Consider the following 16,699-nt stretch of genomic DNA (forward strand, 5'->3'; position numbering starts at 1 on the left):
CAGCCTCTAGTCACTTCCTGTAGCTTTTAATCAGTTCCTGGATCCTGGATAAAGGTATTTTGGACAAACAATTCAAGTTCAGTTAAGTTAGATGGTCGCCGAGCATGGACAGCCCGCTTCAAATCATCCCACAGATGTTCAATGATATTCAGGTCTGGGGACTGGGATGGCCATTCCAGAACATTGTAATTGTTCCTCTGCATGAATGCCTGAGGATTTGGAGCGGTGTTTTGGATCATTGTCTTGCTGAAATATCCATCCCCGGCGTAACTTCAACTTCGTCACTGATTCTTGAACATTATTCTCAAGAATCTGCTGATACTGAGTGGAATCCATGCGACCCTCAACTTTAACAAGATTCCCGATGCCAGCATTGGCCACACAGCCCCAAAGCATGATGGAACCTCCACCAAATTTTACAGTGGGTAGCATGTGTATTTCTTGGAATGCTGTTTCTTTTTGGACGCCATGCATAACGCCTTTTTTTTATAACCAAACAACTCAATTTTTGTTTCCAAAATGAAGCTGCCTTGTCCAAATGTGCTTTTTCATACCTCAGGCAACTCTATTTGTGGCATGCAGAAACGGCTTCTTTCTCATCACTCTCCCATACAGCTTCTATTTGTGCAAAGTGCGCTGTATTGTTGACCGATGCACAGTGACACCATCTGCAGCAAGATGATGCTGCAGCTCTTTGGAGGTGGTCTGTGGATTGTCCTTGACTGTTCTCACCATTCTTCTTCTCTGCCTTTCTGATATTTTTCTTGGCCTGCCACTTCTGGACTTAACAAGAACTGTCCCTGTGGTCTTCCATTTCCTTACTATGTTCCTCACAGTGGAAACTGACAGGTTAAATCTCTGAGACAACTTTTTGTATCCTTCCGCTGAACAACTATGTTGAACAATCTTTGTTTTCAGATCATTTGAGAGTTGTTTTGAGTAGCCCATGATGCCACTCTTCAGAGGAGATTCAAATAGGAGATCAACTTGCAATTGGCCACCTTAAATACCTTTTCTCATGATTGGATACACCTGGCTACGAAGTTCAAAGCTCACTGAGGTTACAAAACCAATTTTGTGCTTCAGTAAGTCAGTAAAAAGTAGTTAGGAGTATTCAAATCAATAAAATGATAAGGGTGCCCATACTTTTGCACCGGTCAAATTTTGGTTTAATGCATATTGCGCATTTTCTGTTAGTACAATAACCCTCATTTCAATCCTGAAATATTACTGTGTCCATCAGTTATTAGATATATCAAACTGAAATGGCTGTTGCAAACACCAAAATATTTAGAACTAAAAATGATTAAGATTAATAGGGGTGCCCAAACTTTTTCATAGGACTGTAGTTTCATATATTGCAACTAAATTGGGTTACCCAAGTAGAGCTGGGCAATTGTGACCTAAATTAAAAATTGCAATTAATTTGTCATTTTGCCTCAGTTAGGATTAACGAACGATTATTTAGGGGGCACGGCCATTTTAAACGCTTTGAACCAAAGGCAGAGAGCGCAATGCATTGCAGCCTGGGGCCCAACGGCCATTTGCACCCATGATAATCCAACATCGTAATCAACTGTATTTGCATCAGCCGATAACGTGGATTACTGTTGTGGGACACGAGTCTTCAAGAAGCGAGTATGTGCTGGGTGAACCTTGCGAGATTTGTCTGGTGGTTTTTGTTCAAACCAAACCTGTTCAAATCGAGATGCTATTTTTATACTGTAGGGTCTCTTCAGACCCCAAAATATAATAAACAGAAGCCAAGGGGAGGTGAACAAACCTAAAGAAACAGTGTTACTCACCTCCTCTGGGCTCTGACCTGATTCCCTGTCTTCTTCAGGCCTCTTGAATAACATCATGGTTCGCTGAGGTGTTTGGACCTTAGCCGGCACTTGGTGTTGTGTGATGATGGATTACCTGTAAGCTTAGGGAAGGACTTTAGGGGGTGGAGTACTGCTTCAGATCATGTGACCCAGGGCTCATGATCAGGCCAGAACCCCCTGGTCCAATCATAATTATCTGCCAAATCAGGTAAGTGAAGTAAACCTCTCCTTTTAAAGAGGACTTTTCACCTCTTGGGGCACATGCGGTGTAGACGCTGCTGTGAAGAAGGGTATTCCTGACAGACTGTCAGAAACGCCCTTCTGACAGTGAAGAGCTACGGTACCGGCACCAATAGCTCTTCACCAGTGGCACAGAACATGAAAGCCGATAGTGCGCTAAATTCAGCGCAGTGTCTGCTTTCTAGCTGTGTATTACACCACATGTGCCCCAGGAGGTGAAAGGTCCTCTTTAAATGGGACTGCGTTTCGAACAGGTCATGTGACCCATGTGTATGACTTTGTATGGCCTGTGAAGTGGAAGTGGCGCACAGGGAGCAATGCAGCTGCTTCGCACAGCATATCCATTGGGTCTGCAGGTGTTGGACCCTGCTGATCTTCAATTGATGACCTCTCCTTAGGAGAGGTCATAAGTTTAAAAAAAGCCCCGAAAAAATGCCTTTCTAGTCTGTCTGATCTAGAGCTTGTGAGAAAATGTTTTATCTTCTAGGACATGGATGATGTATTAGCTTTATTTTTTACACTTATGATTACAATATGAAACAGAAGAGAATCAAAGGGGAATATTGAGAAAAATTTTTTACAATTTAGTTCTTCTTTAATGTGACACCTGCTGTTAATTACAGAGTGCCTATATATAGATGAGATCTCTCCCTGAGGTTTGCTGCTGGGAGCTTCATTTCCAGAAAGCATATTTGTACTTCTTCGACAAGATTCGATTCGCCTATATTTGAGTATGTTGGGTAAATGTAAAGGTAGCTCTGCTGTGCATGTGAACAGTGACCTGACCTGCATACACTTAAAGGGGCTCTATCATTGGGAAAAGTCATTTTTAACTGAACACTTACTTGCATAGCCTTTTGAAAGTCTATTCCACACATACCTTTTGTATGTTAATCCCCTCAGTAGTTTTTGAATGAGCCCGTTTTTATCCATATGCTAATTAGCCCCCCAATGTGCACTCTGAATGCTGAGCGACCACTCCTCTCTGCTGTGTACAGCACAGGCTGCTGCTGCTGATGACTCCTCTCCCTGCTCTCACATAGCAGACAGTGCTCGCTGAGACTTCAAAAACTACTGAAGGGATTAACATACGAAAGGTATGTGTGGAATGGCTATGCAAGTATGTGTTTAATTAAAAATGACTTTTCCCAATGATAGAGCCCCTTTAAGTCTCTGATAAGTGTGCCATACTGACCTTCATCTATACATGCGGATTAGAGATGAGCGAGTATATTCGATCGAATACCTCCGCCGCATAGTTCTTAGTGTAAAAAAGTGCCAGGGAAGGTGGGAGGAAGCCTGTAGACCTGAAGGGAGCCTCTCCTCTGGATCCCCGGCCAAAGAGACAGGTACATATGTATTGTTTATTATTTTAGGTCTCCTTTGTGGTTAAAAAATGAACCAAAATGCCCCTTTAAATCTTCATTCAGGACATAGAGGGGGATATTGGCAGCCAGTGAGGTTGATCCTTTAATTTTTCTTAAGGTCTTCCATATGATGGCTATGGACAATTCCTCTTGCGTTCCTTTTGAAACTATAGGATTGATATAGAAAAAGCAAACACGACGGCTGCAGGTGGATTTGCATAATGTATGTTTCCTCCGTGTAGAATATCTCAATAGCTACTGCACGATGAAGACTATTTCAGGAGGATTGGTGTTGAAAATGTCATCTTTAAGCACTTGATAATGTAGAATATTTTTTCGAGCATGTCTGTACTTTGAAAGCCACAATGCCTTGCACACATGATCTAATAGGCTGTCGCTTTGAACTTGACAGTAATGACAAGTTTGTCAAAATGATCAGTCAAAAAAAAAAAAAAAAAAAAAATTGGTGCTCCCTGTTGAGTGACATGGGGAGAAGACAGCTCCTTTATATACTGTATTACTGCATCACTGCCTAATAAATGTAGCAGAAGTGCCGCACCAGGTCTTACAAACTATATCACTTGGTGTCTTCAATAGTCAAATCTGCAATGAGCAGCGACTATGAACAAAATTCTAACTTTCTAATATTCTAGCTAAAAAATACTCCCTGGAATTCTCCCTTTTCAAATGTCGAGCCACATGTGTATTATGCTGTTTGAGAGAAGAGGTCGTGGGATTTTGCCTGTGGGAAAATGTATGTATTTTAAGCTGTATGTTTTGTTTGTTTATTTCACTACCTCAAACTACGAAGCATAATACTGTGTGCAGGGGCCACTATGGGGCATAATACTGTGTGCAGGGGCCACTATGGGGCATAATACTGTGTGCAGGGGCCACTATGGGGCATAACACTGTGTGCAGGGGCCACTATGGGGCATAATACTGTGTGCAGGGGCCACTATGGGGCATAATACTGTGTGCAGGGGCCACTATGGGGCATAATACTGTGTGCAGGGGCCACTATGGGGCATAATACTGTGTGCAGGGGCCACTATGGGGGATAATACTGTGTGCAGGGGCCACTATGGGGCATAATACTGTGTGCAGGGGCCACTATGGGGCATAATACTGTGTGCAGGGGCCACTATGGGGCATAATACTGTGTGCAGGGGCCACTATGGGGCATAATACTGTGTGCAGGGGCCACTATGGGGCATAATACTGTGTGCAGGGGCCACTATGGGGCATAATACTGTGTGCAGGGGCCACTATGGGGCATAATACTGTGTGCAGGGGCCACTATGGGGCATAATACTGTGTGCAGGGGCCACTATGGGGGATAATACTGTGTGCAGGGGCCACTATGGGGCATAATACTGTGTGCAGGGGCCACTATGGGGGATAATACTGTGTGCAGGGGCCACTATGGGGCATAATACTGTGTGCAGGGGCCACTATGGGGCATAATACTGTGTGCAGGGGCCACTATGGGGCATAATACTGTGTGCAGGGGCCACTATGGGGCATAATACTGTGTGCAGGGGCCACTATGGGGGATAATACTGTGTGCAGGGGCCACTATGGGGCATAATACTGTGTGCAGGGGCCACTATGGGGGATAATACTGTGTGCAGGGGCCACTATGGGGCATAATACTGTGTGTAGGGGCAGAATACTGTGTGCAGGGGCCACTATGGGGCATAATACTGTGTGCAGGGTCCACTATGGGCTATAATACTGTGTGCAGGGGCCACTATGGGACATAATACTGTGTGCAGGGGCCACTATGGGGCATAATAGCGTGTGCGGGAGGGATGTCGGTCAGTTGGTGTCAAAAGTTTGCAACGGGGCCCCGCCATTCTTTGTTACTGATCTATAGCCAAAAATTTATCCTATCGGGCCTCCTTTCATTGAGATGAAAAGCTCAACTTGGGACCTAGAGAGTTAATCTTTTTAGTCTTTCTTTTTCTACAACTTTTTTCCTTTTGGCCTCTGCTCGGGCCATCATTTGCTCAGTTGCAGCGCCAGTTTGGTGGGTAAAGTATGTCAGCCGTGCTTTTTCCTTGTATTCTTCTTTTGTCCTTGAAGTAGGCAGTTTGCTCCCTGTCGAAACACCTGTCTTCTCACATTTGTTTCATCTCCAAGCTGCTTGTCTCTCCTCACATAATGATCTTGTGTGCACCAAGAGATGTGCAAATGTTTGTGGATTTATTATGCATGTTTGGCACAGTTTTGGGTAAAGTTTTATAATATTAAAGCAGGACCGTGGCGTCCGAGCCTTGGCCACAATGACACAAGAAAACAAAAACGACTGACTGCGGCTTAATAATCTTAAATGATATTCTAATTATTGATTTAGTATACTTACTAATTATTTGCATAGTTTGTTGCGTATTCGCTTTTTTAGGAATTCGGTCACTAATTTTTTTTCCTGATTTAGAAGAGCTTTTCTCGGGGCGTAGCTACAGGGGTCCAGCAGTAGCAGGAAGCAGTTGTTACTGGGGCCATATATAACATACCTGTGTCTAGAGCCGTGCAAAAATCTAAGCACTGGTCCATTTTTTGGCCAAGAGCAGCGAATGGTGCTTTGGGTTCAAGGGCGGCACATGAAGAATTTCATCCATGTCATCTAGTCGTGTGCATGAGGCCTTCTAGTTAGCTTTTATCGAGACCAGACATTATTAAAATGCGTCGAGTTCATCACAGTGGTTGACGCCGGATGTTAAATCTGGGGCATCTTTAGATTACGCCTAAGGCTAAATGTGCGTGTCTGTGTCCATGCACTGGCCCATCAAAAAAATTGAATGTGTGCACACGGATGACCACTATATTCTCTCTCTGTTTTCACCAGACCCATAAGATTCTGCTGAATGATCCTGGACAGCAAAACAGACAATAATGGGACATTTGAGTCCCAGATTATCAATTCCAGCACATGGATCCATTGAAATCACGGTTGTGTGCAAGAGGCCATAGAAATGAATAGGTCCCTATGCTTTCGATTAAAAAAAGGTGGTATAGTGCACGGCCCAATATATCTATTGTATACTTCCTCTTTTGGAGTTTAGTATAGGCCAAAAGATGCAACATAATTTTGGAACAACATGTTGCATCTTATGACTTGCTCTTATTCCAGAATGCAACGTCCGTTTCCTCTAGCCCACACCCTTGTGGATGAAGCTTGTCTATATATCTTGATGAATACAATGCAGGGCATGTACACCAGTATTTTGTGTAACGTGCACTAGAATTCAGTATTTTGTCTACCAGATGTTTCTTATCACTGACTGTCTTAAGTGCTTTGGTAACAGAACATTGTACCGAGCCCCTTTAAGTTCAGGAGACATTGAATGTGGTTGAGCCCCCTTACCGTACTGAGTCGGATTCTGTTGTGGTGCTCGGACTAGTCATTAACAGCAGTTTTGTCATGTTTTTAGATTTTCCCCTGTCGCTGTCTCTTTCTCTTTCTTCTATGGCTTTGTAGGTTAAACGTCTGCAGTGGATTAATATTTAAGGTGACAGTTGTCTGAGGCTGCACCCAGCCAATTGCGCTCAGTGTAATGCACATTAATGAGGTCAGGTCTTTTTGCTTTATCTTAACTTTGTGCCTTTTTAGAAGCGACAATAAGACAACAGCTGCCGTCAGATGCTTTTACCGTCATCTCTGCAGTAATACTAGCTCAATTTGACTTACCATATGCTGCCTTTTCACCTGATCTCTTGGTTTTCGTGATTTTACTGGCCTGGAAATATTGTCTGTTTGGTAAGAAGAAGCGTTCCCTGCCAATGCATATTGCATATGTTTCTAAATATTATAGAGGAACATTGGCAATCGCTATTGTCTGGTTTAATAGCAGCTGAATGCGGTGTAAAACTCATGGCAGCTATTCCAAGGAAAGCCTTCAGTGTCATAAATGCAGCAGGAATGTCATTGTAGTTGAGCCCAGCTCTGGGGCCGCAGTCAGCGCCGCTTTGGAAATCATCGATTTGTTTATTAGAGACCAGAAATGTTCAGGTTATCGCTTCTTACAACTCTGCATTGTGCCTTCAATTGTTGTTCCACCTAGAAATTAGTGAAAAAATTGACAAATGGGCGTTAACCAGCTGGAAGGGTGTCCAGTCATGTGTCTGACATCTATAAATTTATATACGGTGTATGTAAGTATTTCATGTTTTATGTGACTGTTGGAGGAGTGCAGGGCGAGTGACGTGGTAACTTGCTGCCGAGGACCAGAAGAATACGTATTTGGGGGTTAATGCTGGATAGTTCTAATAAATGCAGACAAATTGAAATCTGCCCTATCGCTTTGCTGCAGTACAATCCACTTTTCTCTAAGTGTCAGTTCACACGTGAAAACCGCCTAGCTTATTTGTGCGAGGTAAAAAACCTCGGGGAGTTTTTTTGACGCTGTTTTTTGCATTCCACGCGGTTTTTGACGCGGTTTTTGACGCGGTTTTCGCTAGCGGTTTTCGCTAGGTTTTTTTTTCCCTATATGTGCTATAGAAACTGCAGGCGAAAACCGCGCGGTTTTTTGCAAAAAATCGCGCGGTTTTGTGTGCAAAAAACCGCGCGGTTTTCGCCTCCCATTCACTTCTATGCAATTCTTCAGGCGTTTTCCGCCTGAAGAAAGGTCATGTCGCTTCTTCAGGCGGAAAACGCTAGGAGGAAAAAAAAAGCTAGTGGTCTACATAGACCACCATGTTAAAGGAGCGGTTTTTGAAGCGAATTCCGCTGTCAAAAACCTCCCCTTTGCCCACGTGTGAACTAGCCCTAATACTGAACAATCCTGGTTACTGATTTCCCAGGCAATGAGCAGACCTGGATGGGACCAGCCATCGTTGCAGGTGGAGGGTCCACAAAGCATTTATATACCCTGTTTCCCCGAAAATAAGACAGTGTCTTATTTTAAATTGTGGTCCTAAAGACATGCTATGTCTAATTTTCAGGGGATGTCTTATTTTATTTTTGTGTGCTGCACTGAGATGTGCTCACTGCGCAAACACTGTATAAAGAAAAACATGTCAGCCGGCTGAACGCTGTGTGCGGTGCTCCGCGTGTACAGGAAGGCCGTTTGCTGCCACTGCTGTGATACCGTTCGTTATATCCACTGTTTCTGCTGCTATGGGATGAGCTGGGAGAGTGGACCCCCCCCCCCCGCCATATACAACGCTTAGTGTATACACAGTGGGCATCTCCCAGCTCATCCTATAGCAGCAGGAACAGTGGATACAACGTATCGCAGCAGCCGGCATACCTTTGCACAAAGAACACTGTGCACAGTATTGGCCCGGCTGCAATGTTTTCCTTCATACAATCTTTGTGCAGGAAGATTATTATTGGGGCACGTCTTACTTTCAGGGGGTGCCCTATATTAGGAAAGTCAACAAAACCTCTGCTATGTCTTACTTTCGGGGGATGACTTATTTTCGGGGAAACAGGGTATGTGATGTATATGACGATCAACATTGAAATCAATAGGCTCTTTGTAAAGCTGTGATGCGTCAGATTCCTTGTACACAGCTAATAAGGACCCCAACCCACCAAACATACACCGTGCGGTATTACGCTGTGCACTGATAATACATTCGGCGCAGGGTCTTCCCTCTTCCCGCAGTAACGTACATAACATTTGCCCACGTTTTACTCGACTCTTGTAATGAATTTATTCGGACTTGCTGATTTAATACAGATCCCGCGTCCTCTGCCAAACTAAATGTTAAACTTTTGCTACATTGTAGTTGTTAGTCTGGGCTTCTTGCCAGATCTTGGGAGTACAATCATGTGACCTTTTCATTTTTGGGTATGGATAGCTGAACTCAGACAGCCGGCAACACAAGTCATAAAGAGTCTGTCCCTCCGTGTGAGAAATAGATCAAGGGGAATGAGCACTTCGTATCCTTTATGGCTACTCATTACTTTCTGGGGGGAAAAAAGTAATCTTAATCTCTGATACAGGATAAGAATATTCTGGAAGGAAGACCATTTTATCCTTTTTATAGATTATTATTTATTTTATAGCACCATTAGCTTCTTGGGAAATCTAGAAATACATAAAATGAACAAACAATAAAAACAAGCAAGTGCAATGTACCGGAGCTTACGGAACGACGGACTGTTGAAGATGGAGGAGAAGGCCTGGTCACGGGGGCAAAGATACAAAGGGTAGAAACTGCTCATACGACGGTGTAATGGGTTATTGCAGGTTGTAGGTTTTCTCGAAGTGGTGAGGTCTTGCATTGGATTTGGACGTTTGGATGGAGGGACAGAGTCTGATATGGGGGACACATGGATGATGCTTGGGAGGATGGCATGTTTCAGAGTTGTACAGAGGGAATGGTTTCTGGATTGCCTTGTTTTCTGAGATGTACTTACTTGGTGATGGGACTGGCACAATAGAGGTGGTAAAGCAATGAGATGAATTCTCCTGGCAGTAGACTTGATGCATTGGAGGGAAGGTAACATAGAAGAGTTCTGCAGCATTATCTGTATACACAGATCTATGATAATGGTGACAGATATAACAATACTCCTACTAATAATCCATTATTGTGTTCCTTGTCTTCAGGTGGGTTATGAAAATGCTGGTACTGTAGAGTTCCTTGTGGACAAACATGGCAAACATTACTTCATAGAGGTCAACTCTCGGCTGCAAGTGGAGCACACAGTGACTGAGGAAATAACAGAGTAAGTTTTATATATTTTGCAGATAGATCCTTTAGATTGGAGAATCTTAAAGGGATTCTACCATTAAAAATCTTTTTTTCTGTGGCTAACATTTCGGAATAGCCTTTAGAAAGGCTATTAGTCTCTTACCTTTAGATGTGATCGCCGCCGCGCCGTTCCTTAGTAATACCGGTTTTTACCGGTATGTAAATTGGTTCTCTGGCAGCGATGGGGGCTGGCCCCAGTGCTGAAAATGCGATGAGGGCGTCCCCACCGCTGCCTGAGAACAGGATCCTGCGCCGCCTCTATCTTCTGCTGGATCCTCCCCTTCTTTCTTCGTCGGCTTCACCTCTGTCGGCTCTGACACTAGTAGAGCCGACTGCGCATGCGCGGCCATAGTGCCGAGCCCGCAATTGCAATTGCCCGCAGTCGGCTCTACTAGTGTCTCAGTGGCAGAGCCAACTGCGCAGGCGTCAGAAGAAAGACGAGGAAAGAAGGGGAGGATCCAGCGGAAGATAGAGGCGGCGCAGGATCCTGTTCTCGGGCAGCGGTGGGGACGCCCTCATCGTTGCCAGAGAACTAATTTACATACCGGTAAAAACCGGTATTACTAAGGAACGGCGCGGCAGAGATCCCATCTAAAGGTAGGAGACGAATAGCCTTTCTAAAGGCTATTCCGACGTGTTAGCCACAGAAAAAAGATTTTTAATGGTAGAATCCCTTTAAATTGAATCCAATATTTCTATTCACTTTTATGTTTGTTTGTTTTTTTTGACTGTACATTTTTCCCACCCTTCCAAAAACTGATATGCACCTCTATCTTTGCCTGTGAAAACAAACTTGGATAGTGGCGCACGAATAGACTCACTGAAGTTCATGGGATCTATAATGGCTATGTGACGACCATTTGTTGTATGGCTATTCTTCACTGCCATGTAAATAAAGGCTGTCTGTGCACTTGCACGGATTCATACAGCCAATATTAGGTCTGTGAAAAATGTCACAGCCATGTGCATAAGGCCTGAACCATAGGTCATGAATATCAAATAGGCAGGGGTGCGACACCTAGGACCCACAACGATCAACTGCAATATGGAGAGCAGAGCTGGAAGCGGATCCCTGTTAGCTGTAGTTGCTCAGTATGTCTACCACACAGAGAACACAACAATCTGCTTCTTGTTCTGTCCTCCATTTGGGGCTGGTGAGAACTACTCCTCAGTTGGGGTTCTGGGTATCAGACCTTCGTATATTGATGCATCATTTTAAGTCTACATGTAGAAAGGCTGTATTGTCCCAAAAGACTTATAACAGGAGAAAGTAAACCTGAAAAATACAGCGGTAAAGCAGTGTGGACAGGTTTTGTGGTACATACCCCTTGATCAGCAGCCATCTTGGATCTAGAGAGCAGGAACATCCTTGAAGCCAGCTGTATATCCAAGCTGCTCTGCTTGGGACAATATCCATATTGGCCTTACTGCAGTATATTACTAAGTTCTATGTCCAGCACTGTTGTAAAATTTAGGCTAGAGTGGTGAACCCCTGTAAGTCCCGGGGCTGCGGGGCAGTCACAGGCTTCCCTGTATGTAGGATCTTGGTTTGATTAATTTGCCGATCTCTCGGTGTTAAATGTCATGAAATTAGCACACAAAGAATTTGTGTCTAGAGCATTTAATAGCGATTGATCCTCTGCTGAATTAATGTCCTCTTAGGCATCTGAATGCTTTTAGCGCACTTTTCATGCATTATTAAACCCATAAGAGGAACATTTATAACGGCGCATTCATTGTAATTCATACTATTGACTTGTGCAACCCAAATACAGATATAGCTTTAAGAATCATTATATGGTTAAAATGTGAGTTTCTCGCATACACAGCCATTTTCGGGATCCAGATCGTGTTGATTTACGATATAGTGGTCATGCATTTTAGGAGTTGTCCAGACTTCTGATGTTGACCTATCCAGAAGATATTAGATTGGTGGAGGTCCAACACCCAGCACCTCAACTAATCAGCTATTCTGAGCATTTGTCCAGCTGGAAGTAGAATTGAATGGGAGCTGAACTGCACTAACCCCACTCGGCCACTACACAGGGGTTTGAACCGTCCGCTTCTAGCTGGTGGAGAATGAGAAGTGCTGATCAGTAAGGGTGCCAGGTTTTGGAAACTCACAGACCTGATATCCTAAGGGATAGGTCGTCAATATCAATAACTCAGAAAAGCCCTTTAAATTGCATTACCACTATATTGGGAATCTACATGATATAGGTTTCCTTCTTGTATTTTGTTTCTAATGTGATCATTTCCTCTGTTTCTTCTCACCCACGACGACCTCTACTGATGCATTATCTACTTTACTTCTGCAAGCTGCACGCTTGTGTTCTACACACTTTCTCTCATTTATTTCTATAATGACACCAGATTTGGTTTCTGCACAGCTCCTTTATTTTCTATTGTCGGTGAATTACACTTACTGTTTTTTCTCACGGCGATGTGACAGATTTTATGTAAAAGCACTTGTTCTTTGTTAAGGTGCGTGTAGTTGTCCTTCATTCGGTTTCCTCATCTCTTTGTTACATATTGCAAGTAAATGATAAAAAGATGAAACCAATTATATTGAACTTGTTATTGCTTGAGATGATGTTACTGTTCAGTGGTGCTGGAAACACATACATGTTGGCCATCATGTTGGTAGTCATGCGCAAAAAAATAATAATAAAAAAATAAAAAAAATGACCACACCATGGAAGCTGTGTGTGGATGGGGTGAGACTTGGTTTTGATTATCACAATTATTATGGGATATTTAATACAATCATTAAAAATAATATAACACACCCAGATAGAAATGTTGGATTGCTGCCAAACTCTGCATACAGTTATGTCAGGCGGATGTGTAAATGAGTTACATACGTGGCTACTTTTGGGTAGAGTAACTCTGGTTTTGAGGTCATTGGCTGCTTTACATGTCTCTACGACACAGACGTGAAGAAATTTTGCCCAGTTGATAGACTTTTTGGGGGGTGCATCATTGGACTGAGAAGCAATATGGTCATTTCAACAAATTATCTGCCATCTAGAACGTTCTGACCTTGATATTAGGAGGTGTTGGGAGAACTGGTTACAGGGAGCGCACACCAATGCCAAACAGGCTTTGGATGGCCCTGACAGGCAACCAGTAGAGAGGATTGTTAGAACTGCCAAGTACAAGTTCTTCCCACAGTTTCCTGGTCCACCATTCAGATACAGGCGACTCTTTCATCATATTCCCCTGTGTCTGCCTGGGTCATTTTCGTGTTACTTAGCAGAACATGTGGTATTACAGCACTTATTACATGCCCTGCTATTGACAGCCAGCCACCATCGCCTTAGTTTGCAGTGGTATCGTGACTGAGAATCCTGGAATACTATGGATTAGAACTGTATCATATTTTGAGACAAATTAAGATTCTGTTTGAGACCATGTGCTGGTCTGGTTTCAGTTCGGAGGCCTCCAAGCCCAACCATATGTAACTTGTATGCTTCTACACCCAACCATATTTTATCTGGTCTCTAGAGGTGACCCTACGCCGTACTAGACCCTCCTTTGAATTGTACAGTTATTGCCAATAAACTTGTCCTTTCAGTCTAATATTGTAATTGCATACATCATCATTAGAAGTAGAACACAGTGGTAAGAAGAACGGAGGAGGGCTTGTGATGAAGGACATTTGGGGCATATTGTGTGGTTAAGGGACAATAGCGCTGGCTGATGCAAGATACCGAACTATCAGCTGTGAGCAGGAGATCTCACCACCTACCAAAGAACTGCCACATGTTATCGTGATAGCTGCATATGTCCCGCTCCTCTGCAAAAAAACGTTTCTGCCTGTTATATCTACATGCTGACCCTCTCCTCGTGTCCTCCAACCACATTCAGCTGTATTATTATTAACATCACTCCGCACAGAGAACTAAATGATCCTGCAGTGTGTCTGTGTTTCTTTCTTTGTAGTTGCTATGATTTCTAGGATTTCTCTATGTGCCATGAGCTTGCATGTGTTTTCTCTCGTTATATACTACTGTACCATCTATGAAACTGTATCACTGAAATTTCCCCATTGTGGGACTATGAAATGATTATCTTATCTTATAACATTCACCAATATACAGTTTCATTCGAATCCAACAACTCCTCTCCGCCTTATTTTTGTCAGTGACTGTATTTGTCTCTTATTTTTCTTGTCTTGTTAAGACTTTTTTTCCGGAAGCTTTTAGAGACAAACTTGTCTAAAGTTCACACTACACTTGATCTCTACATTGTGTATAGTACCTGCACTATACCCATAGTCTCCTGTTTTGCAAATACGTCCCTAACGTGTGCGTTCTTTGGCATTGCATTTGACGGGTTTTGTTGATTTTACTGAACATTGCCTACCACACATTATGGGTATAGATTTTAATACTTTTCAAATCAGGATGTTCATGACCCCTTTAGACAACATGCGTTTTTTTGTTTCTAAAGAAGACTAAAAATCACCTGTATGTTTGGAATAAATCTTGACTTAAGGGGTTTGCCAAGATTCACCCTAATTTTGGAGGATCATATTGTAAGTTGTTTAAAATGGTGTAGTGTTTGGATAAAACCCCTTAATGGGGTTGCCCAGTCCTGAATTAGGATGTAGCGTCCAGTATAAACTATGAGAAGTGAAGACAAAGATCATTAGAATATCCATTAATTAGGACAAGTCATTAAGTTGAGATTGGTGTGGGGCCAACCAAACCAGTCAAGGCTATGGCTGAACGATTATGACCCAAATCAAAATCCGCAGGCATTTTATCTCGATTATGATGGTGATCATTTAGGACATGCCCCTTTTTCAGGTATGAGTACGTGTTGGGTGAACCTTGTGAGATTCGCGCAGCGAGGATCGTCCTTGCAGTGTCGTTCAGATATGTCCAAACCAGAATTGTTATATTGTGGGGTTTCTTCACTCCACAGATTATAATTAACGGGAGCCCGGGGAAGGCAGGCAAACCTAAAAGAAGAGTGACTTCTCTCTCCTGGGTTCTGGCTCTGCTCCTGATTTGCTTCTGACCTGCTGAATGATGTCAGGGACTGCTGAGACCTGTGATTGAGCTTGGCAGGATGTAGCATCATGACCTAAAAGCGTGACTGGTGTTGTCTTACTTACGGCTTTGCGTCATCGTGTCACACAACTGTGATGACTCCTCAGCGCTATCTGATGTTGTTCAGGAGCCTAAGACCAGCGCTGGAGCCCAGGGGAGATGAGTAACTTTGGTTATTCTCTGGTCTACTAACAAAAAAGCTACTTTAAGACATGTCATAACTTCGGTCTCGTAACACGGTGGTGTAGTCATTTTACTGACCTTTCACAACATACAGATCACTAGAGCGGGCGATAATCCAGCAATTGGAATTTCTGTTCTGAACTACATATACAGTATGTTACTCTGGACCAAAATCTGTTCAGTCACACAAAGTTTGATGAAGAGGTACCAGCCCGATGTGTTCAGGAAGTCTAGAAAATGAAGAATACATTTTATTTATATAGTGCCAATGTATTTTTCCAAATAGTAGGCTTTGTCATCATAGTCCTACATTTCCCAGAGGAATGCCTGGAATAGCACAACGTTCTAAGATAAGGGTCCTCCTTGAACATTACGATGTATTTGTAGAGTGCCCCAGATAATCTGCCTATACAGTGACTGCTATTCTGCACGGATCTTTAAAGTTCTGTAAATTCTATATGTTATCACATATGCAATGTCATCTGTAAAAAGAAGTTCACATGGTTTTCTAGTATTCCAGCTTGATGGGGTATCACAGGAATAATCTGTGTCCCAATAGCTACTGCTGGCATCAGAGCGAGCCTGGAGGCGGCAGGGGCCTGTGAACTGCTGGATCTGAGCAGTGCCGTTCCCTTTTGTCTCGCTTCCTGTCATCCATATCTGTAGCAGCTGCTCTCTGTTTGACCAAAAGGATCCCACTGCATTTACATAGCAGCATCCACCCCAACCCCGTGCCTTCAGAGCTATGCTTTATGATAGCGCTGTCATTTTATGGCACAATTTTCTAGACCGTGTAGGTGGTCGACACATGGTAAATGCAAAATGACTACTGAGAGCTGCAATTGTAAACGGGACCCTCACGGTGTCACTTGTCACATGATAGATCCAAAGACTTTTCTAGTCCGCTAGGTTTGTGACAACTCTACGATCAGTATATGATAGATCCCGGGGACTGCGTTAGCAATAATTTTGCAGCATTATGGAAGAAAGAACCATGAACTGTACGAGCAAGCGTAATGCTAAGTGTCACATTTTGCACAAGCAGATGGATTTTTCTGGTTTAACTCTTTTTTTACTTTTTTTTTTTTTTAATCTTTGTATTTTTCTGCAACTCTTGATGCCTTTTTGTTATTTATTATAAGATATTTAGACTCTCTGGTTGAAGACCGGAGGCGAGTTGTCTTCTGTTAGAGCATTCATTCTCTAGCCGTAAATTGGAACCCCAGTGCCCCAAAGGGTTTTGGAAGAAAACTTGTTTTTCTATATGCTCCGCGCGTTATTGCTTAATTATAAGTGTAAGGGACACATTGCA

The 16,699-nt window shown here is 43.1% G+C and overlaps 1 protein-coding gene across 2 annotated transcripts in view; it reads left to right on the top strand.

The window, feature by feature from the left end:
* PC (pyruvate carboxylase) overlaps window positions 1-16,699 on the top strand; it is a 628,691-nt gene that overhangs the window by 88,553 nt on the left and 523,439 nt on the right. For both annotated transcript variants that reach the window (XR_012717231.1, XM_075281583.1), the window contains one exon: window positions 10,000-10,118. Coding sequence is in view for 1 of the 2 variants with exons in the window: in XM_075281583.1 (XP_075137684.1) it covers window positions 10,000-10,118 (119 nt within the window). In the remaining variant the exon portion in view is untranslated. The remainder of the gene's footprint in view (window positions 1-9,999; window positions 10,119-16,699) is intronic.

The sequence above is a fragment of the Leptodactylus fuscus genome, chromosome 7 (genome assembly GCF_031893055.1).
Source record: "Leptodactylus fuscus isolate aLepFus1 chromosome 7, aLepFus1.hap2, whole genome shotgun sequence".
Lineage (NCBI taxonomy): Eukaryota > Metazoa > Chordata > Amphibia > Anura > Leptodactylidae > Leptodactylus > Leptodactylus fuscus.